The sequence below is a fragment of the Triturus cristatus genome, chromosome 8 (genome assembly GCF_964204655.1).
Source record: "Triturus cristatus chromosome 8, aTriCri1.1, whole genome shotgun sequence".
NCBI classification, from domain to species: domain Eukaryota; kingdom Metazoa; phylum Chordata; class Amphibia; order Caudata; family Salamandridae; genus Triturus; species Triturus cristatus.
The window spans coordinates 601747331-601773684 of NC_140591.1; the positions used below are offsets into that span (position 1 = coordinate 601747331).

A 26354-nucleotide genomic window follows, 5' to 3' on the forward strand; every position below is an offset into this window, starting at 1 on the left:
AGACTGGAACGGATACAGGTAGCCGGGGAGGCGGGTGGGCGTGTACAGATCTGCAGCTCTACATGCCAAGAACAGATGCATACTGGTAAGTAGCATATTCCGTTCGAGGCATATGAGCTGCAGATTGTACACTTTTGCATAGATTATATACCAGTACCCAGCCCTAGTGGCGACCACCGGTATCCGTTGCAGCAGTTTGAAATAGTGTCTTTAGTACAGCCTGGCCCACACTAGCTTGTTGCTTGGAATGCACGTCTACACAGTAATGTTTTGTGAAGGTGTGCGGAGTTGACCATGTGGCTGCTTTGCAGATGTCATCTAAGGGTATGTTCCCTAGAAAAGCCATAGAAGCCGCTATCTTTCTTGTAGAGTGGGCTTTAGGTGGAACAGATAATGTTCTTTTTGCTTTGTGATAGCAAATTTGTATGCACTTTACAATCCACCTAGCTATCCCTGATTTAGAGATGGGGTTGCCTTTATGCGGTGGAGAGAAGGAGACAAACAATTGTTTGGTCTTCCTGAAAGGTTGCGTTCTTTGTCTGTAGTACAACAAAGCCCTTTTAACATCAAGAGTATGTAGAGCCCTTTCCGCAACAGATTGAGGTTGCGAGAAAAAAACCGGTAATTCCACCGATTGATTAAGATGGAAGGGGGAAATGACCTTGGGCAGAAACTTTGGGTTTGTGCGAAGTATCACCTTGTTGTGATGTATCTGCAAAAAGGGTTCTTGTATAGTGAACGCTTGTATTTCACTAACCCTTCTAAGGGAAGTGATAGCTATGAGGAAAGCTGTTTTCCAGGTGAGGAACTGTAGCTCACATTTATGCATTGGTTCGAAAGGCGGACCCATTAGCCGTGTAAGAACTACGTATAGATTCCATACAGGGGAAGGTGGTGCCCTGGGTGGAATTACTCGTTTTAGGCCTTCCATAAAGGCTTTAATAGCGGGCACTCTGAACAGTGATAAATGCTGTGTTTTGTAGGTAAGCAGCAATTGCTGCTAGGTGTAGACGTATGGATGAATATGCCAGGTTACACCTTTGAAGATGGAGCAGATAGCATATGATGTGCTGTATGGATGCATCTAAAGGGTTGATTGTATTGTTACGGCAGTAAACAACAAATCTCTTCCACTTTTTTCGGCATAGCATGCTCGAGTGGTAGGACGTCGGGCTTCCTTGATAATGTTCATGCAATCAGGGGGAAGGTTAAGGTATCCAAATTCTAAGATTTCAAGAGCCAGATCGCAAGGTTGAGCTGAGCTGGGTCCGGGTGCCTGATTTCTCCATGGTTCTGTGTTAGGAGGCACGGGGACAGGTGCAGTTTTTGATGTGGTACTACCGATAGCTGTAGCAGTGTAGTGTACCACGGCTGCCTGGCCCATGTTGGAGCTACCAGAATGAGTGTGAGGGAGTGCTGCTGTAGCTTCCTTACCACTAACGGAATTAGCGGGAGAGGTGGAAAGGCGTATGCAAATTTGCCTGACCAGTTCATCCATATCGCATTGCCTTTGGACAATGGGTGTGGGTATCTGGCGGCGAAGCTTGGGCATTTTTTGTTTTCGTGGGTGGCGAAGAGGTCTATCTGAGGATGCCCCCACTTGTGGAAGAATGGGCGAAGAACTTGTGGATGCAGTTCCCATTCGTGCATTTGCTGCGTTTGTCTGCTGAGCAGATCTGCCATGGTGTTTTGTATGCCTGGGACGTGCTGTGCCAGGAGAAAGATTTTTTGTGGAATTGCCCATCTCCATATGCTCTGTGCTAAGCGGGAGAGCTGGGGAGAGTGTGTCCCCCCCCTGTTTTTGAATATAATACATCGCAGTCATATTGTCTGTGCGAATGAGGACTGCTTTGGCTGAAATTTGTTTCTGAAAGGATTTCAGGGCTAGAAAGATCGCCAATAACTCCAGATGGTTGATGTGGAGTACTTTTTGCTGTGGCGTCCATAGACCTTGCACTGTGAGGTGTAGAAGGTGCGCTCCCCAGCCGGAGAGCGATGCGTCCGTCGTTAGAATTACCTGAGGAACCGGGTCCAGGAACGGCCGCCCTTTGGAAAGGTTTGTGGTGTTCCACCACTGCAGAGAGTGATGGGTGCGGCCGTCCACCAACACCAGATCCGTCAGCTGTCCCTGGGCCTGGTTCCACTGCCGTGCTAGGCACTCTTGGAGTGGACGCATGTGGAGTCTTGCAATGGGCACTATGAAGATGCAAGATGCCATCATCCCTATTAGCTTCATAAACACTCGTGCTGGGAGAGAGTGTTGAAGAGTGAATGTTTGACTCAAGGCTTGTATGCTTGCGATTCTGGCTGAATTGGGATAGGCTATAGCCTTGGAGGTGTCTATAGTGGCCCCGAGATATTGCTTTGTGTGAGATGGTATGAGGTGGGACTTTTGATGGTTCACCGTGAAGCCTAGCCGGTGGAGCAGTTGGATGGTGCTGTTTGTATGTTGCACACATTGGCCGTAGGACGCGGCTTTTATGAGCCAGTCGTCCAAGTAAGGGAAGACGTGAATGTGTTGCCTTCTGAGGTGAGCTGCTACTACCGCTAGGCATTTGGTAAACACCTGTGGTCCGGTTGTGACCCCGAAGGGGAGAACCTTGAATTGGTAATGCTGACCGTCCACCACAAACCTGAGGTACTACCTGTGAGAAGGGTGTATTGGAATATGAAAGTATGCGTCTTTCAAGTCCAGTGTAGTGAGAAAGTCTCCCTGACAGAGGAGTGGGAGAACTTGTTGGAGGGTGACCATGTGGAAATGGTCCGAATGTATGTATGCATTTAGAGGCCGGAGGTCTAGAATGGGCCGTAGGGTCTCGTCTCTCTTTGGGATTAGAAAATACAGAGAGTAGACCCCTAGATTTTGCTGATTGACAGGGACCTGCTCTATAGCTTGTTTTTGGAGGAGGGAGATTACCTCCTGTTTGAGCAGTATGGTGTGTTCTTGTGACATTGTACGGTGCCTGGGTGGAATATTGGGTGGGGTAGATGTTAGTTCGAGACAGTAGCCTGACTGAACGATTTGTGTCACCCATTTGTCTGATGTTATGGTCTCCCAGGTGTGAAGAAAATGTTGTAGCCTGCCCCCGACTGGAGTGGAATGGTCTGGGGGAAGCGGGAGAAAGTCATTGGGCGGGTGGTGTGGCAGAACGGGTGTTGTTGGTTTTGCCCCTGCCTTTATTATTGTTTCCCCTATAACCACCTCTCTGATAGCCCTTTGAGAAGGTATTCTGAGGAGGGGACTTGTAGGAAGTAAAGGCGTTATCGGCAGAGTAACCTCTGCCTGTGCCCCGAAAGGAGGAACGACGAAATGAACGTCTAGGGGTATGGGATTGTAATGCCCACATAGACTTTGCCGTATCCGTGTCCTTTTTCATTTTCTCCAATGCTTCGTCCACCTTTGGACCAAATAGGTGTTGTTGGTCAAAGGGGGGATTTAATATAGATGCCTGGACTTCTGGCTTAAACCCTGAGATTCTGAGCCAGGCATGACGACGAAGCAAAACACTGGTGTTTATCACTCTAGAAGCTGTGTCGGCTGCGTCGAGGGCACATTTAATTGAGGTATTGGTGATGAGCTTTCCCTCCTGTATTAGCTCCTGAGCCCTGTGTTTATGTTTGTCTGGAAGGTGTTGTATGATAGCCTCCAGTTCATCGTAATGTGCTCTATCATAACGTGCAAGCAGAGCTTGTGTGTTGGCAATGCGCCACATATTTGCGGCCTGTGAGGCAGTGCGTTTACCAGACACATCTAAGAGCTTTGACTCCTTATCTGGTGGGGGAGCCTCCCCTGAGGATTGAGAGTTAGCCCGCTTCCTAGCTGTGGATACCACCAAAGAGTCCAAGGGAGCAGGTCCTTTAATATATGCAGGATCTGTGGGGGCTGCTTTATATTTTTTCTCTATCCTGGGGTTAAGTACCCTAGCTCTGACTGGGTCTTTGAACACCTCTGCAGCATGTTTGGTTACCCCTTTTAGCATGGGCAATATTGCTGAGGCCTTATCTTGTATATCAAAAGTGTCCAGCAGGAAATAGTCCTCAACTGGCTCGCTATGTAATTCTACCCCATGGTAGTGTGCCGCCCGCTGCATTAAGTGGTGGAACCCCAGGGAGTCCTCTGGAGGAGACGGCCTGGGTGGATAAATGTCATCCTGAGGCACATCTGGTACATCAGGGTTGTGGTAATCCTCCCATGGGTCAGGTGTCCCTGGAGGTGTAGGGTCTATTGGGGCGTCTGCCGGGTCATAATCTGGATCTCCATAATCAGGGTCTGGAGATGGGGTTGGAGAGCGGAGAGGCAAAGGTGGTGGAGATATGGGAGGTGGAGGAGGTGGAGAAGGTGGTGGAGGAGGTGGAGGAGGTGGTGGGGAGGGTACTCTGAAGGGGGATATGGCAGAGTCCTTCCGTTTTGGCGGTGGAGGAGGATCTGGCTTGTGTAAATGTCTTTTTTTGGAAGACAAAGTTAAATGACCAGTCTTTGGATCCTTTGTTAAAATTTTTTGGTAAGGATCAGGCGTAAATAGTTCGTCTGGCACCGAATCGTCTGTCGGTGCCGATGTTTTCGGAGCCGAGGGCTTCGATGATTTCTCCATGCCATGCCTTTTCGGGGTCTCCGATTTCTTCGGTGCCGAGGCGGTCTTCGGTGCCGGAGCGTCGGTGCCGAGGGGCTTGTGCTTATGCTTTATCAGCACCGAGAGTGCAGGTTTCGAGCCCGATGACTTCGGAGCCGAACTGGGCGTGGTTTTCTTCGGTGCCGAACGGTGTTTTTCGGCACCAGGAGTAGGCTGGCTCGAGCCCGAGCCGCCGGGAGACTTATGATGCTTCGACACCGGGCCCGAAGGTGGGGTGATAGAAGCTGTATGTTTGGTTTTCCCTAGGCCTGGAGGCGAAGGTGTAACCGGAGTCTCTTTCGGTGTGGGGACGGGAGTGGGAGGGGGCAAAGTACTCACGACCCTCTGCGCCGGTGTTATCTCCTCCAGGTCAGAGTCGTCGGCCTCGGAAGCGCTGACGAGTTCTTCCTCCTGCTCTGTGTGCTGCTGCCCCGAAGCTCCGGTGTCGTCTCCGAAGATGTCGGGTGGAGCCGAAGTTGATGAGTGCGCCATCGTGTTCGGAAGAGAGGCAAAGGTTACACACCTGATGGAGGTCGGTGTGGGGAAATTTAGACCCACATTTTGGGCACTTTTTGAAGGGAATCCTTTCCATCGGCCGAGACCGGAGTCGAGGGAGGCCCGTAGGCCGGTGCCGATGTCTGGAATCGAAAAGTGCCGCCGAGAGAGATGAAGAAGATGATTTCTCTTAAGAGTCTCGATGGACGAGGATTTTCCGTCGAAGGCCGAACTGGAAAGGTTCGAAGCCGGAGCACGAAGTATCACATCCGAGCCCGATGGCGGAAAAAAACAATCTGAGGATGGAGCCGAAGCCCATGCGCAGTACGGACCGAAGGAGGAGTCACCGAACTCGTGACTTCCAAAGACTGTCCAAGAAGAAAAACAAACTGCGAAACATCCGGGGCCAACACCAGATGGCGATCTATGCAAAAGTGTACAATCTGCAGCTCATATGCCTCGAACAGAGCGTTACCAAATGTAAATAAGTTGTTCTTCTGTTACATACTTCTATCCCAGATTCCTCACATTTTGAGTGGATATCAAAGCAGTACCCTCCTGGTGGTAGGTCTATGAACTGAGTCAGGCAAGTGGGAAAAGTGCTCTTCTTGACAGACCTGGCTGTCCCCTGAAGTATACAACTAAGGTACCATGGTGGGCAAAATAATGATGAACTGGGAAGGGCGCCAGAGTAATTACCGGTGGATGAGAATAATTCATTCATTCCATCCAACCCTTTAGTAGAATAGGTATTCGCAGACATGGGTTGCTGGCACACTGTCACTTGAACCAAGCTATACCTGACCTATGAGCCTACTAAGGGTGAAACCAGTTTTGGAATGCTTGTGTTCCAGTTTAGGGAGGGCATGACCTGGGAGTTCGGGCTAGACTGTTACCACCGGAGCAAGGTTAAAACTTGTTTGCATATGGCTGGGTCAAAACTGAGATGGCATGGTGTGCAAAACAACAGTGGACTGGAATGTTGCCCCAATTAAATACCAGTGGCTGAGAATAATTAAACCATTCCATTCTTTACTTTTTGTATACTTCAGTGGATCTAGATGTCCAGGCAGAAGTGTTTTGTGAATGTATGAAGATACGCCGATGTAGCAGCCTGGCAAATATCCAGAACAGTCATTCCAATGCAGCAGTAGCAGTCTTGATTGTCCATGCAATGGGGTTGGGTACGATTGACATAAAAGCAGAGAGCTCTTTTAGGATCTAACCAAAGGAGTCTTTCCTCCACCTTAAAGGGATGCGGTGGAGTGAAATACTCCGGAAGTTTGTAGGACATGAAAGGGAGACACCACTTTAGAGAGAATGGAGGCTCGGATCCTCCTGAGCAACTTGTCTGAAAAGAAAGTAATGTATGGGGGGTTGACAGAGGCATGCAGATCACTTTCACGTCATGTCGAGGCTATGGTGATGAGGAAAACTGTCTTGAGTGTGAGAAATCACAATGGACAGTTGTGTAGAGGTTCAAAGGGAGCACACATGAGGAATGTGAGCTCCAATTTCAGGTCCCACTGAGGCATGAGAGGAGGAGGCAGAAATGCATGTGGCAACCTCAACCTGCATCACAACAGGTGATTTATATAAGCAAGGCTGATCTAGCAAAGTAAATAAAATAAAAAAAAGCTGAAAGAGCAGACAAGTAACCTTTTTAACTGTCCTCAAAGCAAGTCCTTGATGGTCCCGGGACAACACAAAAATCAATACTGTGAAAAGCTTGCCTGGAGTGGGTCGACCTGCAGAGTACGGCATCAATCCCCTATAGCGTAGTCCAGTGTTGGCATAGATGCTCCAAGGTCTGCCGTGGGCTGTTGTGCCAAGACTGAAGTCAGCACTGAAGCAAGTGTGAGGCCAGTATTGATTTGAAAGGCTCCAGCTGGCACAGAGGGTGGATCACTTATACTGTAGATCTCAACACCAGATACCTTTATGAATTGTCGGGTTTAGGAATAAGATAGCAAAGGTTTTAGTACCAGAAAATATCAGAACGAGAACCAAATCGCCGAGTAGATTTTACAAAACTAATCTGTTCTGTCTCACTGCTAGTTTGGATCTCACCAGGTAAGTTTAATTAAAAATTCCTAGCTATCAGAGAGTTAGTTGATAGTGAATATGTAGGTCACTATGAGAGGGAAACATTATCAAAAGTATCAGTAACTAGCACCTTACGGAAAAATATTTCACAGACAACAAAGGACATAAAATATCTTGTAGACTTAAGTCTTTCTTTTTCTCGGAAGAACTGCGCACAAGTGTGTAAAGTCGAGAAACATGCACATATGTGGATAACATTAAGAGTGTTTTTAATCCCAATACCTTTCAGTAACACAGATTTCAATCCTTAAGGTTCTCTACAATCTCTAGAGTGCTTTTAGTTTGCTTTGTGAAAAAATATGTGCTCATTTAAATACTATACATTTGAAGTGCAGATGATTTAACAACTGATACTGCAAATTAAAACAGTTTTAACAAAAGCCACAGATATGATTTTGCTTTGTAAGCCATCTGAACAATACTTGAGAACGTTGAACTAGGGCATACATTCACAGGTACAGAAGCAGGCTCTTACCAGGGTGAGCTTGTCTCATATGATAGGTGACAGGGTATGGATGAGATTCTCCACACAGTTCGCAGATGGTATCTTTCTCAGGACCTCCCACTGCAAGCTGGGCCATTTCCCCAAACAGATTCCCTCTGGGTCGGACCTCCGCCTTGTCTTTTTTCTTTTTCTCTTTCTTGGACTTCTTGTTGTCCTTATCACTCTCTTTCTTTTTTAAAACAGCGCAGGAACCAGGGCTTGGAAAAATCATATTCTGGGATGCTGCCTTAATGGTAGCTAAAGAAATGTCCTCCCAAAAGGCAACTAAGTGTTGTAACGTTATTGGAAGAGGCGACCTGGATTTTACTGTGTGATGACTTGATAATTCAAAAGCGATCCCATCAGCTTTACCATCCTCACATTTTTCTGGCAGAGGTGGTTCTTTTAGCATAGACAGCACTTTATTTTTGTTAATACTGCCCATTTTAGATATGTCTGGACCATGAGGCGAAATGTTAAACATGTTAAGTGCAGATGATATTTCTAATGAGTGTCTATTTTTAAGTTTGTTTTCTTTTTCGTCATTTGGTTGTTGGATGGTAAGACTATTTCTTATTGGAGCATGTTCTTTGGAAAGTTCTGGATTAAATTTGAGGAAGGAGGAACAAGCCATTGCATCATGGACTATGCCTTCATGCCAGAGAAATGCTGCAAAAACAGCGCGGGCACACTCTGCCACTGATGGAGACATAGCTTGCTTAGCTGGCTCGACAGGTCTTGACCCATCTGCTTTGAAAAGGAGAGCAGATTTTTCTTTTTTGGGTCTGATGTGCCTTGTGGTACTCTTCCGGCTCACTTTGGGAGAAGCTTTTATATCCTGTTCCTCTTTCAGAGGAGCTTTTCCTATGCTAAAGTGAACTTTGGAAGACCCCTCATCTACACTGTTTAGTTCCGTTTTCTCTTCTGATATGTTCTCCACTGTGGAACCAGTCCTTAAAGTGCTTGACGTGCAGACTTCAACAACTTCACTATGAAGGTTCTCTTGCACAACATGAGGAGAAGGAGTACGGTTTTCAGAGGCATGCTTTGCATCTTTAGGAAGAACTTTTGGCTTGGGTGAGGTGGAGCGTCCCCTCAAAGGTTCTGTAAGGGGTACTTTCTTTTTGCGAAGGGTTTCAGGATCCAATGTGTAAGAATCAGATTTGGACCGTTCCCGTGGTGGGTCAAGCTTAGTCTTTGAAGGGGCTGGGGATTTTTGAGGTAGGTTCTTATCAAGAGGAGAGGTTGAGCGTGGAGAACCAGCACCAGGGGAGCCTGATTTTCCTGCAGGTAAAGTTTTTAATTTTGGGGAGGTTGAACGTGATCCTGGGCCAGGGGATTCAGCTCTTAGACCAGATGATGTCCTCCCTTCAGATTTTAGAGTCTGTAAAGTGTTGTGGTTTGGAGAAAGTGATCGGCTATGAGAATCTGATCTAAGTTTTGCAGCATCGGATTTTAACATCAGCGACTCGCTAGCAGATAAAACGTCATTATTTCTTGGCTTCTTCTGGTCCATGGAAGGCCTGCTTATCCGTCCTTCAGGTTTGGGGGACTTACTGTCTGCTCTGTGTTTTGTAGATACCTCTGATTTTACCACTGGAGATGCTGGTCGACCAGCTACTGGGAAATTCATGCGATCACCTGGGTTAAGCATGTAAAAGAGAAAGGGAATGGTCATTAACCCACATCAGGTATTTCGGAATTCTGCATCAAACAGAAGTCAGTTAAACAGCTAATTATAGTTTCACAAAATAACCACACATTTGTGATGCACTCCAATGTCTAATGAAAACAACACACACATACACACACACACACACACACACACACACACACACACACCAGGATACCCTGTAAAAGAAACATCATTCATAATTTGCACAACAGCAAGTGAACTATGAATAGAAATAGGCTGACAAGACACTCCTTAAAAGAACTAAAAATGAATACACATTAATACAGATATTGGTGTACAACATTATAGAGACCATAATGTAGTTGTATTACAGTTTAGTGTACAACATCTTTCACTGGTACATTATTCTAGATATGCAGTCAACTCTGAAGGACAGACGGGTCTAAAATTGCTAGTGCAAGACTGCTAAGAAGTGTACTTGCATCAATTTGCATGTCTATGGTAATCCATTGTTGCAGCAACCCCATGCAGTAGTCTAGGTGTTTCTTGATGTGAATGCAGTCAAACATCAATTGAATGATACTTCCTATCTGAGCTACTGAGTAAGCAGCTGTACAAGAGGTTCACCAAGTGAAAACAAGGAAATAAAAAAAAAACATGTCCACAATAGGTTGTCAGACACAGGATGCAACGCTTGTACAACACTTCAGGACCCACCACCATTGTGAAAATGATATTAAATGGTCAGTGATTTTTGTGGCAACAGCAGACGGAAGGGGTGGCTCAATGGAAGTCACATTAAGAACGGGGGTCAGGTGCATTGAAAAATTCTGTACAGCCACTGATGGCCTCAATGAAAATCATGAAATATGGGCTCTTATTGTATTCGAACATCTATATGCCTTATGATTGTGTATATGGTTAATGTTTTCAGGGCTCCTTTATTTACCATTCCATCCCACGTGAGGGGGTGTTGATATGTAGACTCCTTTTTGTTCATAGTCACTTGCTGTATCAACAGTAAAAGCAATGATGTATTATGGGGTGCGACTTGTACTAATTCCAGTACAGTAATTTATGCCATTGTTCTTTTGTAACTACGTTTGTATATTAAGAATTCACATTGCTGAGACATTTTGTTGTTTGGGGGAGGGGGTCTCGTGTTCACCATCTTATCAAGATCAATTTACCAAAGTTCCCGTCCTGCTAGCCTGCCGCCCATCACTTACCGGCTTTGTTTAGTTTCATTTCTATGCTGAGACCTCTATTCTAAATTACTGTACCGTTGCAGGGCCAGCCAAAGCAACTTGATGGAGCGCCGGAGCAGTCATGATTAGGTCAGTCTTCCTATACAACTTGGTCAGCGAACAAGGGCTGGTATTCTATTCTGTAATTTTATCCCTACAGATTGCCACAGGGCCCTCATAGATTGTCCTCTCCATTTATAAATTATAGATGGACTCTCTCTACATCACAGCAAGGCGTGCCGGTAATTTTGTTGATAGTGAACCTTATTTGGAGTGGATTCATTTGGATCGTCTTTTCAGGCAGTAAGTGTGAGAAAGTGGGTTTCTGTTGCAGTAAACCCCCCCCCCCCTTTTTTTTTGCCAGACTACTGATGCTCTTTGACTTGATGTGCTCTGGGGCCCTGCCAATCAGGACCCCAGGGCCTGTGTTCTATCCCCAAAACTAAACCCAATTGGCATCTCTGGCCACATGTCAGCCCCTGGTAAATGGTACCCTAGGTACCCAGGGCACTGTGACCAGAGAAGGCCTTAAGGGCTGCAGCACTTATTGTGCCACCCTTAGAGGCCCTGTACCCTGACACACACACACTGCCTTTGCAGGCTGAGTGTCTTGGTACAGAACAAAACAAAGTCGACATGGCACACATCCCTGTGTGCCATGCCCACAACACACTGCCCTGGCATACGTCAGTCACCCCTCTAGCTGGGTGCCCTATGCCAGTGGTGTGGGTACAGGTGCATGAGCCCTGTACCCCTACAGTACCCAGGTCCATTTCTGGGCACTGTAAGTGCAGTGCTGCCATTAAGAATATATGGTGCTGGGAAGTCGTCATCACGAACTCCACAGCACCATGATGGCTGCACTGGGAAGTTTGGTTCTCAGCACATTAAACCCACACTGATGCCAGTGTGGGATTTAATGTAAAATTCATGACAGAGGGCAACTTAGAGTTGCCCCATGAAACTAACCCACAACCCACGTCCAGACTGAGAGGCTGCCTAGGCTGCCACCCAGCAGACATGTTGCTGCCCCCCTGGGTAGAGAGTCATCTGCTCTCGTGGGCCTGCAACAATGCACATCCTGGGGCGAGGTGCTAGGCCTCCTCCCCCAGGATGGGCAGGGGAAGTTTCAAAGGCATGCCGCCTTTGTGAGCCTCCCCAGACAACTTGCTGTACTCAGCAACTGGCCCCCACCGGTTCTGACCCCCACTCTGGCGGGAAAACCCAAGTCAGGAAAGGGAGTGTGCCAGCCTCTGCCAACCCCACCCCTCAGGTGGGGGAGGCGAGGTGAAGCACAACTCCGGGCTCTCGCCATCTTGAGGATGGGGAGCCCTACCCAATCAGGACTAGGCTCCTGCCCCCCTCCCACTGGAGAGTGGCAGGATAGGTGGTGTACTCACCCCAGGAAAGGGCCCCATTGGTGCCTGACCTTTCCCTACCAGTAACGCCCCTAAATTTAGTATTTAGGGGCACCCTGAACCTTCCTTCCTCAGATCCCGATTCCGAAATTACAAAGAAGAACAAGAAGAAAGAAGACCTGCATGCAGCTGCTAACAAGAGGATGATACCAACTGACTTGGCCCCAGCCCTACAGGCCTGTCGACCCTCGAACCTACTCCTGCTAAACCCCGGCATCTCCAGAGGTCAGCAACCTCAAAAACCCCAGAGGACCTGACTGCCTTGCTCATCTAAAGACTGGGACTCCCACGAGCAGTGGTTCTGCTCAAACAGCAACAACCCCTGGTGCCAGCAAGGACCCGCAAATCGAGCCCTGCCTGAGCCTGAGTGAACAAAGACCACAAGGACTTCCCCCCGGCGACTGTGACCACGAATCCAGAAACCAAGGACCCTCCTCGACGCTACTGACGACACCTGCAGCCTCAACTCCAGGGACCCCCCCCCCCAACCGCGACAGCAGAGGGTAAGATTTCCCGATGCCAAAAGACACCCCTGCACCCGGCGGCCCCCTGTGCCCAACTCCTGGGTGCCTCCCTAACCTACAGCTCCCCAACTTACCTCTCGAAGTGGTGGTCGCACCCGAAGAATCTCTGTCCCCGAGCTTGCAGCCTTTGTTCGTCACACAGCTTTCCCACTGAAATCCTTTGAGTGCCTTACGGCTCAAAAGCACCCTGCACCCAGCCGCCCGAGTGCCACTGGAAGTGCATCATCTGTTCTATTCTACTTCCCCACTTGCCCTGTGTAAGTGACCAGGAGCTCCGCTCCCACAGCCGCGTGGTCTGCCTGCTAGCAGCCACCAACCAAAGGCCCCCTGCCCGCCATAGGCTAACATTGGGCCTACTCACTCTGCACCCGGATGCCCCTGTGCCGCTGAGGGTGTAACAACTGTACCAACCTGAACCTGGGAGACCCCTGAGTCTTGCCCCAGAACCTTAACTCTGCCAGTCGAGTACTTACCTGAAAGCTGATAACTTGCTTTTTCTCCATAGGGTAACATTGACTGGTTTTCACTTGGAAATTCTTCTCTGTGTCGAGTTTTAAAACTTAAAAATATTCACAAAAAATCACCCGATCAACGAAAACGAAATTACTCACCTGTTATCAGGAGAGATCCCAGTGCTGTATTTTTGTGCCCAGTACTGACCCTAAAAAGTAATTACAACTGCGATTTTCCGATAACTTGATTTTCCTCCATAGGATAACATTGCCTGGCTTTTGCCAGAAATTCTCGAAAGTGTCGATTTTTGAAACATACAAATATTCCTTAAAAATCGCCTGTGTAACAAAAACGATTTCTCTCAACTGTTTACAGGAAATGCACCAGGGCTGAATCCAGGATCCAGCCCTGAGTAAGAAAAGCCTATGCAAAGTAATTGATATTGCATTTACTTAAGAATTCCCATTGAGCTCAATGTTATAATTGTGTTTAACTTGTGTTGCGTATTGCAACAACTGTAACTATTGCATTTAAAAGTCTATTGCTATATGAAAGTATTCAACTGTAGCATCTCGTTCTGAGAAAGTATTTGTATACCTACTTGTGGTTCTAAAATAAAACACCAGTATATTTTTATATACAAAACAATTGGCCTAGAGTTCAGTTCTTGAGTGTGAGACTATTTGCTGACTGCGTGTGTACAACAAATGCTTAACTCTGTCCTCTGATACTGCTCACTGCTCGACCAAGCTACCACTTTAGAGAGTAAGGTTATCTAACTTTAACCTCTGCCAAAACTCTGGGGACTGTTGGAGCCTGTACACACTGTACCTTACCTTGGTGCAGTATATACAGAGCCACTTTACAGTAAGACAACTACTTTAAGCAATCTTTGGCGAAAAAAGGTTTTCACTTTATGGGTTTCCATCGGCACAACTACTGAGTTATCAGGAATATATTTTTTTCCCCCTCGAGGCTGTTCGGTTAAGTTAGCTGTCTATTTTACAATTAGTGGTTCACTTTGGTGGTGGCGTGCACAGAGTTTCTGGAACAATGGCATAACTATTGTGACTTTCTTGCATGCTCATACAAATGGCACACAGCTAATTTCCATTAATTACTGCGCTTTTAACTTTGTTTTTGGTGAACCATATGCACTGGACCTTGTTGTATGCTGAAAAGGCTATAAAGACTCTGGCCAAAAAGCATTGGCTCTGCTTAAAAAGGAGCTTGACACCTAGTAGAATTTAATGACTGCAATGAACAGTTGGTCTGGAGAATATTTCACATATTGACTGGCTTCTCACTATATCTCCATGAACCGGTGCTGTGTTACCTTTAGTTGGACCACAGACTAATGGCACATGGTGGACGTCTTTATCAAAGTATTCATTGACAAGGCAAGTGTGTGCTTGAATAGTTCTCATATTAAGTAATTAAATTGTGCTGTAGAAAACCAGATGAACTCTACAATAATTAAAGATATTTCTTGACAATGGGCTGCATTTCCATGCATTTTCAAAATGTGCGAAAGGTTCTGCGCAAATTATGTAAAAACGAGTATATTTTGTGGTGCCAAAGGATATGGCTCATCCAATAATAATGAATTGTATTATTAAAGAATGAATATTGGTTTTGTGAATTTATTCCTGCAGAGAATCCCCTTACTTGTGTATGTACTACCTTGGATTGGCAGCATCCCTAACGCCACAGAAGTACAAAATGTGCACAACTTTTAGTCTGATCGTACGAGTTAATTACCTTCTGTAACGATGCATCTGATAGAGACAATTCTAGCCGCAGATTCCTTCACGTAGAATTATCCCCAGGCGCGAGACTGGATCCGGAAACTTTTTGCCACAGCATCACTGCGCGCCGGGGGCGGGGCGACATCAGGCGACTCCGCCCAGGCGTCGTACGCGCACGTGACGTCAGCGAGGTCACATTAGACCCGCCCCGGCACGCCCACGTCAGTTTTCTTGGGAGAACTTTTCCACACCACAACGCGGAACCACCAGATAAACTGTGGGAGCATGGGAACAGTGTGCGAAGAGCAGAAAAATTGGAAAGAAACGGTGACTAACACCACCACCAGGGTAGTGCCAACACCGCAGAACCCAAGAGCAGGGAAAGAAGAAAGAAGAAGAACAAGCAGAAACCTGTGCAGTCACCCTGCCCGCACGAAGACAACCTCCCATCCATGTGCCCCGGAGGCAAGAACAGGCGTAAAAGTCAGGGCACACGTACGAAGCCCACCCCCCTCATCCTGAGTAAGGAATGGGACCAGACCCAAGACAGACAGGGACAACAAACCTCCAAGCCACCCCAACCTAGAGGGCAACCACCCACAAGGGAGAAGGGCAAGACAAGGCCAGATGACCCATAATCAGAGGATAGCAATGGAGGAAGGGAGGGGAGGGAGGACATGGATAGAAAGCAATCCCCCCCAAACCTGGAGTAGCCAGAGCATCAGGGCACCGGCGCACCGGAACCCCATCACAGGAGACACAGCCCCCAATGGGAGGCGAGTACCGAAGACCAACCCAAGGGTCCTCGCAGAATAGGGGAGGAAGGCGGGCCGTGAAGGAATCTGCGGCTAGAATCATCTCTACCAGATACATCGTTACCGAAGGTAAGTAACTTGTACATCTAATAGAGACTACTAGCCGCAGATTCCTTCACGTAGAATAGATAACCTAGCAATACCCCCTGGGAAGGAGGGTCTGCGAAAGGACCCCACCAGCAAATGCAGAACAGAGGGCTCCAGATCTGTGGACTATGAAGATCCATGCCCCTGCCAGGCATTGGGAACCCCCTCAAGCAGGACCCCCACAGACCCCAAGGGGGTGTAGGAGGGAAAGAAGGATGAAGAGGCTCTTACACTCACAGCAGAGGAACCAAGGGCAAGGACTGAGAGGCCAAAACACCCCACTCCCCCACAAGGCAACATAGTTTCCGCCCAATGCCAAGACAGGAAAAGCGGAAGAAAAAGAAGAAGCCTAGAGGACCCAAGGAAACTAGGGAAAAGAAGGCGAACCCACTCCAGATGGAGAGCAGCCTGCCAGCCAGAACAGCGCTGGCAGTCAAAGCCAGAATCAAGAACAACAGCACGAGGCCCCAGGAAGGCCGAGTAGGCGACGCCCGGCAAGGGAGACACAGGATCATCCCAGACCGTAGGACAGGAGCAGGGAGAGGAGGAAATGCCCGGGCCACCAATACGAGTGGCCGCGCACACGACTTCAGGAAGCAAAAGCAACCTACCTAAACGCCATGGAGAACAGGCACCCGAAGGTGACCAGAACCCTCTAGTAGAGCGCAAGCCATATGACAGCTACCACTACCCCACATAGGGTACGTTAAGTCCCAAGATATGGGAACCCTCTTTGGAAGAACTTCCGCAGCAGAGGAAAAAACAAAAGAGCCACGGGGAAGAAAACACCCCTGCTGAAGGCTCAACAAGTAGCCCAAGCAAAGCAGAAGGCCCAATCTCAGGGCCAAGTCTGTGCAACAACTCCTGCAGAACCACAAACAATCAACACAAGGGCCGTCCAGCAGCCAACAATGCCAAAGTCCCAAGGAAGGACGTAAACGGCTAGAAAACACACTGCACAGTCAGAACAGCCGGTCTAAGAAGGCCCAGAATCAAGCCAACTCAGAAGTCACTGAGGAGAGGACGGAGGACGGAGCCCTGCCAAGACCCTTTGGATGGTGGTGTCGGCCGGGGAATGGGACAACAGGCTGCCATCAAATGGAAGGTCAATGAGTCGCTTCCGAATATTCTCAGGGAATACCCCGTCCCGAAGCCAAGCAAGGCGACGGAGAGCGACAGAGGAAGCCATGGCCCGGCCCAGCACATCAGAGATGTCCAGAGCGGAGTAGGAGCCACTGGTGGCGCCGCAGAGGCCCTGCGCAGAGCGAGGGATCCGCCGACGCCCCAGGAGGGAAAGGAGGAGGAGACGCCAGCGAGGCCTGCAAAGCCGCCGCGTATGTCTCCATTTGGACTCTCTACGCCCCAACACCGGGAAACGGTGGGTAGGACGACACGCGGGGCCGCATCACCCAGGGAGAGTCCACACCCCCGGGAGGCCGGAAACCAGCCCCCGGGGACAAACTGCGACACTTACCCACCAGGGAGCGACGCTCACGTGACATCGGAGAAAGGCGAGGACGACGACCACGGCCGAGTCTGAAGCCGTCCGTCAAAGCAGACCGAGGGGAGGACGTCGACCTGGAGACACGCGGTGAGAGAAGTTTCATCCGGCGCTCCCGCCGCGACTTCGGCGTCAACTGTTGGCACTGCGTACAGTCTGTGGTGCCGTGATCCTCCCCCAAACACCACATACAAATGAGTTGAGGGTCCGTCGCCGACATAAGATGCCCACAAGACGTGCAAGTCTTTAAGCCCGAAGGCATTCGTACACTGTTCCACTAAAAAATGGAAGAAAAAAGGGGCCTACCAGGCCCGTAGCAAGGATCGGATCTGCGTTGCACGCGGAAAAGGAAAAAACTGAAGTGGGCGCGCCGGGGCGGGTCTTATGTGACCTCGCTGACTTCACGTGCGCGGACGACGCCTGGGCGGAGTCGCATGATGCCGCCCCGCCTCCGGTGCGCAGGAATTCTGTGGCAAAAAGTTTCCGGATCCAGTCTCACGCCTGGGGATAATTCTACGTGAAGGAATCTGCGGCTAGTAGTCTCTATCAGATACTACCATTACGCTGGAGAACAAGTCAAGATATTGTTGCGGCAAAGGATACACTAATACGCAATTACAGGCAAAGTTCAACAGTAACAAGACTTCAACTCTAATTTCAAGCAGATGCCTTCTAAATGAACACAGGGGAGGGTTTAGTAAACATGTGCCTCATTTCAAAACAGGGTTACAACAAACAAATAATGGACGGAATGCTGACAATGCAGACATTCTCCCCCAGTCAAGAGATCTGGGTTAAATCCATTGTTCTTTTGCCCACTACGCCACCCCAGTTTAGACATGGCCATATGCAAATCAGTCTTGACCCTGTGCCTCATGGGAACAGTCCAGCCCGAACTGCCAAGCCATGTCTCAATTTCAACTCATTTCAAAACAGGAGCAGAAGTTTACACTTACCTTAAATACATGAGTCTTCAAAATATGGTCTTCATAGAATGAAACAATATGAATCTAGAGCATCATCTCAAAAACACCTTTACAACAAAAACGACTGCAGCAGAGAAAATATAGGTAGACATTCTCTGATAAAATAGATAGTTATTCCTTTAGGAGTGTGAGACACTTCCTAATGTACAAGTTACTTACCTTCGGTAACAATGTATCTGGTAGAGACGATTCTAGCCGCAGATTCCTTAACGTAGAATTATCACCAGGCGTGAGACTGGATAGAGAAAATCTTTGCCACAGCATTTCTGCGTGCCGGGGGTGGTACTACGTGACCCCGCCCATACGTCGTCCGCAGACATGACGTCCCACCCCGGCACGCTGACGTCAGTTTTCTTCGGAGAACTTATCCGCGCCACAACAAAACAGTGAGAGTATGGGAACAATGTGCGAAAAAATCTGTGAATCAAAAAGGAAAGAAGCGAATGGTGAGGAAAAGCACCATTAGGGACAGTGCCAAGCACTGCGTTACTGAAAGTCATGGAAAGGAAAGAGCAGAGCACCACTCTGAGAAGCAACCCTGCAAAGCGAAGGCGATAACCTCCCTAGAGGCAGAAAAAACATGTTCAAAACTACGTGGCAGATGACAGAGTCTGCAACCACAATCTATAATAGTGAAGGGCAACAAAACCGGAACAGAGGAGTAACGATAAAGCACCCCAAGACAACACCATCAAGGAGTGTCATATCCCCTGTAAAAAGCTAAGGGCTGAGGCACAACCAAGAAACCCCAACCCAGAGGATTGCGGAGGAGATGATGAATAGGCCCCACACTGGAAGACCCAGGGTGCAGGGATGCAAAAGTACACATGAACCTACGGTCCAATCACCAGAAAAGAAGGAGTGGAACAAAGAAACAGAACGAAGTATCACACCAGGAAGGAAGAGAAAGAGAGCACCCGCAGAAGACAAATGCCACCCGAAGGGAGACGTGTGCAGAAGACTAAGCTTAAGGGTCCTCGCAGAACGGGGAGAAAGGGCGGGTCGTGAAGGAATTTGCGGCAAGAATCGTCTCTACCAGATACATCGTTACCGAAGGTAAGTAACTTGTACATCTGATAGAGACTACTAGCCGCAGATTCCTTAACGTAGAATAGATACCCTAGCCATACCCAGAGGGGAGATGGGTCTGCGAGAGAACCTCACCAGCTTGGAAGAACACAGGGCCCCAAGAGGGGATGTCTCATCGGGACTGAAAGGACAGCCCAGCCCCCACCAAGCAGAAGTAAGCAAGAACAAGGAGACGGGAAGGCCAAGATACCACAAGCCTACCCGAGGAGCAAAGGGCGTCCGCCAGAAATCCCAGGGGCAGAAGGCATCCTGCGAGCACCAGAGGAAGAAAATAACCACCCTCAAAGCCAGGGAAAAGAGAATGAACGGAGGCAGAGCCTTCCCCAGGAGAACCCAGGCACAGCTGAATGGGTGACTTTCCCGAAGCAGGGCACAAGGGCAGAACGGTTCCACAGTCAAGAAGCGCAGACGTGAGAAAGAAGACACAGACGCGCAAAGCTCCAAGAAACAAGGGACAGGAGCACACGCTGACACGGCGAGGCCCACGGAGGGGGGCCAAAACTACCAGGCGCGCGCAGCAAACAGCTGGCAAATACTATGAAGCAGCGGCTCAGAACAAGGCGAGCCAAGACGAAGACAGACAGGCCCCAACCGAAACGGTGGAGAACTAGGTGGATACACCAAGACACGACACTGCAAGCAGCATGACAAAGGTTGGTCCGATGACCCAGAGGCGAAGAGGGATAAAAATATCAAAGGGAGAGAGAGAAACCGCACCAAGCGGTATACTGTGACGCCAGGAAAACACTAGGGAACCTGAGAAGGTATACACGCCCGCCTAGCTTAAAACAGGGCTATACAATAGCCAACAAATATCCCACCTAGGGTATGAATTGTCCCTGAACAAAAACAGGAAAACACCTCTTAGGGAAACCCGCAGCAGAGGCCAAGAACCGAAAAGACCTGTGGAAAACACCACAGACGGCTTACTAATCAGCCAAAAAAGACACAAAGGGTCAAACCCGAGGACCTATACAGCACAAACACACACTACAAGCTGAAGGGCTGAACCAGCAGCCAAAAGAATAGAGGGGCCAACTGAAAGACCCTGAAGGCATTCAAAGCAGTACACAACGGGCCAACCCAAACCTAAGGCCCCAAAGAGAAAGGAGGGATAACGCCTCCCATAAAGCGCCAGAGGGCCGAGCTTACGGAGGGGGAGGGGAACGGAGCCCCGCAAGGAGTCTCTGAATAGCTGAGTCTGCATGGGTGTGAAACAACAGAGTTCCATCAAAAGGTAAATACACAAGACGCTCCCGAACATTCTCTGGAAAGACACCATCCCGCAGCCATGGCGGCGGAGGGCCACAGAACTCGCCATAGCACGGCAGGGGAATCAGAGACGTCCAAGGCATAACGGAGAATCAAAGTAGCTAACTCCCGACCATCCCGCGCATGGTGCCGCAGATCAGTGTGGGCATCCTCTTGGGAGGCGCGAGACAGAAGGGACTCCGCGGAATCCCACAGATTGGAAGTAGCCCTGGCCAACACCGGCTCGACCCCCGACGAGGCAGTCGCCTGCGCCGAGGACCGAGAGGAGCCCAGGGAAGCATCCCGGCCTCCACCCGCAGCGCCGCCCGTGCCACCGAGGAAGGCCGTTGATGCCAGAGAGGCGTCAGCTCAGCCTCCGGGAAGACAACCGCCTGCCCAGAGAACCGAGGGGGACTCTGGGATGAGCCCTGAGTCCCGGCGACCTCCTGCGACACCGCAGAGAACCCCGCTGGACTTTGAGGCGAGGCCGGATGCTACGGGCCGAGGAGGGGAACCCCGAAGGGCCACACCTCGACGGCACCACACCTCCAAAACCTGAAGTTGAACTCGTCGGCGCCGAAGCCGCCGGCAAGTCCGCAGAAGGCACCGCACACGGCGAGGAATCTACGGACATCGCAGGAAAAGGAGGGCTCAAGGAAGAGTGCAGAGCTGTAGCGTAGGCTTTCATCTGGGCTCTCGTCGCCCCAACGGCGGGAAACGGCGGATAGGGTGGCGACGGACGAGGGCGCACGTCCCAGGAGGGACTGGCGCCCTCTGCCGAAGGAGGACAGGGCCTCAGCGGCAAGCTGCAAGACTTAGCGGCGGGCGAAAGACGCCCATGGGGCCTCGGCGAAGGACGATGCCGCAGCCGGAAATGGCGGCTCCTGGACCCATCCGAGGTAGGAGACGGACGCTGCGACGACACCGATCTGGACAAGCGGGCCGGCAGTAACTTCATCCGGCGCTCCCACCGGGACTTCGGCTTGAGAAGCTGACACGCCTCACAGTCTGTAGAGTCATGGTGCTCGCCCAAGCACCACATACAAATAGTGTGAGGGTCCGTCGCCGACATCTGATGTGCACAAGAAGCGCACGTCTTGAAGCCCCAAGGCATGGTACACTGTTCCCAACTCAAGGCGCTAAAGAGGCCCGAAAACAGGCCAAGGAGCACACTCCGGATCCGCGTTGTACGCGGAAAACAAGGAAACTGACGTCCGTGCGCTGGGGTGGGACTTATGTGACCTCGCTGACGTCACGTCCGCGGACGTCAGGGCGGGGTCACGTGGTACAGCAACCGGCGCACAGAAATGCTGTGGCAAAGATTGTCCGGATCCAGTCAAACGGCTGGGGATAATTCTACGTTAAGGAATCTGCGGCTAGTAGTCTCTACCAGATAGAGTAAACAAAGAGGACACTGCAGTGAAAAACTGTGTTGAGTAGCACCTTTTAAGTGCCTTTGCCTAGTTCACTATACTATTCTTTGGTATGATGGAATAACCAAAAGTCTTTTTTTCTGTTTGAAGTAATTATGTTATTTGCCTGCACGGTGAGATTGTGTTGATTATGATTATGCTAATGCCCAAATCAGAAAATCTATGGGGAAAAACTACAACTCTTTCATCCCGAAACAAATCTTTATTCAGTAACAAACAGGGTATTGACCGGTAACCTACCAAAGGGGAACTGAGTTAGCTAACCCTACCAGACAAAACAATAGCCACAAAAAATAGCTATTAACTGTAAACTGAAGCAATGAGCAACTTCAATGGATGTTCTTGCAAAGGAGTATAACGAGGATTAATTTAACAAAAGGCAGGGTGCAAACTCTTCAGCTCTCTGAAAACCAGGGTGGCACTGGAGTTAAACCTTCTAGTAGAGGCCTGGACTCTGGTGTGGGATGTTGCAGAAGAAAGGCGCCGAGAGATCCCTTTGGGGATGATTTGTGCGCCATATAAATATAAATAATAATAATAAAAGGCAGGATCTCCTGGGGCAGACCCATGTCTCCTACCAACCTGCCTTTTAACTGAGGGCATGATCCTGGCTGTGCCCAGGAGCTTAGCAGGGTATCCATAAATAAAAGAGGTTCATCTGAGGTCTGCCCTGGCTGCAGAACATTTGTGAGGACATTTGTATTGACCTCTGTTTGGGTAGTTGTATGTTGAGGACCTCTGCTGCTCTCTTTTTCACCACGGCAAAGAAGGCAAACTCCTCTTAGGCCGTGCCAGGATGTGTCTTGGGGGGTGTTGAGGCCACCGGCTTCCTGAATGTCTAAAAACAGGTCCTTATCATAGACCTGCGATGTGTCGTCATTGTTTGGGTCAGGCAAGTTGCAATGAAATGAAAGTGTTTCCAAATCAGAGTATGCGAGGAGGCAAGGTAGTGTGATTTTGGTGAAGGTCGAGATAGGATCATTTCAGAGTCTGAAAGGATTATCGGTTCCTCCTCCGGCATTAGGGCCCGTGCTGGGGTTTCAGCATCAGTCGTGGTGCCTAGGAGTAGTTATCAGATTTGGAGTCACGGCTGACCTTGTAAAAAGGCGGAGGGGCACAGTTGGCATCGGGGATGGATCTGCGAGGTAGACTAACTGGTAGCCCCTCGGTTCCTTAGGGATAGAGGACGCTCCAGAGGGATCCAGTAGAGTACTGAAGGGTCACAGCATGGCCTTCTTGAAGGACTGCATCTCCCTCAGTGTCATTGATGGACATGGATGCTCAGAATGGATTGGGCCTAAAGCCAGGATCGTCTTTGAGGTTGGTGGGCACTGTGCGACTCTTGTGGCGGGACGTGCTTCGTATTCTGCTTTTTACACTTACCTGATGACTTTGAATGGCAAAGGCGTTCGCAGAATCAGCCTCAGGAAACCAGTGTTTCCACGCCCTCAAGCAGAACTGGGCTTTTCAGCGATATTCCGCACAGAGAAGGTGGCCCTGCATTCCTGAATGGCCTTCGGGTTCATTTGTGCACTCTTGTGAAATTCTTTCTGGCAATCCGGATATGGATTGAACTCTGTCATTTTAAGGGGAGACTTGTCTCTTTCACACTGAAAAATGTTTGGAAAAATTGTGAAGTAAAGTCTGTCAAGCCTGACAGAACTAAAGGTAAAGAGCTCCGGATCCATGCCTGAAGACTTGGAAAGAAAGGAACCGACGTTACATGTAGGTGTCAACTATGTAGGAGTACTGAAGTCAAATCTGGGACAGGACAGACCCGCTGCAGAGCTGCATAACGCCACCTAATGACAGAAGGGAATTGCTGAGAAAATTTGTCAGATGTAGTCTGGTGCCTGGAGGCATTCACAAGGAGATTAATCTACAAGGAGAAGTATCCATCAAAATCTATGTTATAAACATATATTTGATTTATGTTCAAAAGCTTTTTAGGGACTGTACAACAGCACACCTGATAAATACTACAAAGCTGAACAACATCTAAAATGACTGACTAAATAGTTGTCAGATAGAATTATTAAAAAGTAATGTTTTCAAAAGTTCTGAAAATGTGATCAAGTAGGATTTGTCCTGCTTGTTGTAGGGCAGGAAATTTTGCTGTACCAGAGCGTCTATGGAGACTTATTTTTCGACACATCTATAAGGAGTTGATAGGAGGAGTGTAATAACCTAATAGGATAATATAGAAGCAAAGAATTTTGTAGTGTTCTATTTGGCTTTTGTATAACATTTGTTGCTATTTCAGAGTCTCCCCTCTTCTTAAATAAAAGTGGAAGTATTTTTTAAGACAGAGTCTGTGTTTCATAAATGAAGAAACAGTTAGCAATCATGATGAGCAATGACAAAGCTAGAAGGCCTTTGATGTTTCATGATGAAAGGTGTATTTTTTTTGTGGCCTGAAGATAACAGAAGTTAAAGCAGCTCTGTGTACTTTGCTGTCTTGTAGCTAATTATCTTTATTCTCAAAAATCCACCATTAGAGTTTATGGATACTCTCTCTAAAAAAAAGAAGTCCAAATTCAGTCTCTTTACAAACTCCTATTCAAAATTGTGGACGACTCAACCACTAAGTATTCAGCCACTGTCACTTACCCAAAGAGTTTAAGTCGCCGATCCCCTTTTGAATGCCAAAGCGTAAGTGAGAAAGCGTTTCCAAGGCCATTTTACAGGAGTTTCAGTATGAAGCTTCAGTAACCAGCAAACAAGGCATTCTGGAGATCCTGAACCACACATCTAATGCACGCTCTATGTTTGTTTCTATCATAAAATCTTAGATTAGACCCACTACACAATTTAATGCAGTAAACTAATAAGGCTGAAAGGCATGCTCATCAAAAGAACAATCTACAATGTTCTTCAAATTAAATATTTAATCTAAAACTGGGCAACTCCAGATCACTAGAGTTTTGTTCGGGTAATACGTTTTAAACAAATCAATGGCTTTGCTAAAATGCATGTTTTAAACAATGCAGATGACATCTTAATGAACCATTTTTGAGTGTATCAGAAAGAACTACATTCAAGATTCACAGATTTGTACACCAGCCTAGATGCACAAGTTACTACTTGTGTAATGATATATCTGTAAGAGACATTAGTTAGTAATAGATTCCTTACCTTAAAATATCCCCAGACGTCAGACTGGTTCCGGAAAGTTTATTGTAGCAGTACACCTGCGCGTCAGTAGGTGGCGTCGTGCGGCTCCGCGTCCGTCACTGGCGTCGTGAGCTCCGAGATGAGGTCACGGAGACTAATTAGGCGCCACCCATGCGCGCTGACGTCAGTTCTGTACACGTCTTTCCGCGCCAGGAACGCAGAGCCATGCAAGAACCTGACCACTGGTGCCATGAAACTAGGGCCCTGAAAGGGGGATGACCTTAACCCTAGAATCAGTTCGCAGAACGGGGAGGATGGGTGGGGCGGTAAGGAATCTATCACTAACTAATGTCTCTTACAGATATATCGTTACACAAGTAGTAACTTGTGCATCTGAAAGAGAGACGTTTGTGATAGATTTCTTACCTTAGAATAGATACCCCAGCAATACCAACCCCGGTGGTGGGTCTGCGAACAAGATTACACCAGAAAGTCACGGAAAACAGAACGGCCAAAGTCGTCGTCTCTCCGGACCGGACTGTCAAGGCAGTAATGCTTGGTAAACGTGTACAGCGAGGCCCATGTAGCTGCCTGACAAATGTCCTGCAAGGAGACGCCACGTCCCAAGGCAGTAGTGGCTGCAGTTGCCCTGGTAGAATGGGCATGCAGCCCCACAGGAGGATCCTTCTTAGCCAAGGAGTAACATGCTTTGATGCACAGAACGACCCACCGAGAGATGGTCCGTTTGTGCACAGCCCAACCTTTTTGGGCGCCCACGTAGCCAACAAAGAGCTCGTCATCCACCTGAAACTGCTGTGTACGCTTGAGATAGAAAGCGAGCGCACATTTTGGGTCCAGACAGTGGAGCCTCTCTTCCTCCCTCGAATGATGCGGAGACAGAAGGAAGGTAGGCAAAGTGATGGTCTGCCCGATGTGGAAGGGCATGACCACCTTTGGCAAAAAAGAAGGACGGGTCCTTAACACCACCTTGTCTGGATGAACAGAAAGGACAGGAGGTTTGGAAGAAAGAGCCTGGAGCTCACTCACTCTTCTGGTAGAGGTGATAGCGACCAGAAAAGCTGTCTTAAAAGTAAGACGCAAAGGACAGGTATGAAGGGGCTCGAAAGGAGCACACATCAGATAGGTCAAAACGAGATTCATGTCCCATTGGGGCATGATAAACGGCACGGGAGGACTTAAAGAGAGAAGGTTGATCTGGAAGATTCAAAAAGGCAGAGATGGCCGAAAGATAACCTTTGATAGTGCCCAGAGCAGAGCCCTGCTGGGCCAAAGAAAGAAGGAACAGAAGAACTTCAGAGAGAGAGGGTCAGAAAGGGGATCCATAGCCTTTGCTGTG

The 26354-nt window shown here is 48.6% G+C and overlaps 1 protein-coding gene across 15 annotated transcripts in view; it reads right to left on the reverse strand.

Moving 5' to 3' along the window:
- Window positions 1-26354, reverse strand: part of MYCBP2 (MYC binding protein 2) — a 1771217-nt gene that overhangs the window by 538132 nt on the left and 1206731 nt on the right. For all 15 annotated transcript variants that reach the window (XM_085622060.1, XM_085622057.1, XM_085622054.1 and 12 more), the window contains one exon: window positions 7687-9336. In XM_085622060.1, the coding sequence (XP_085478186.1) occupies window positions 7687-9336 (1650 nt within the window). The remainder of the gene's footprint in view (window positions 1-7686; window positions 9337-26354) is intronic.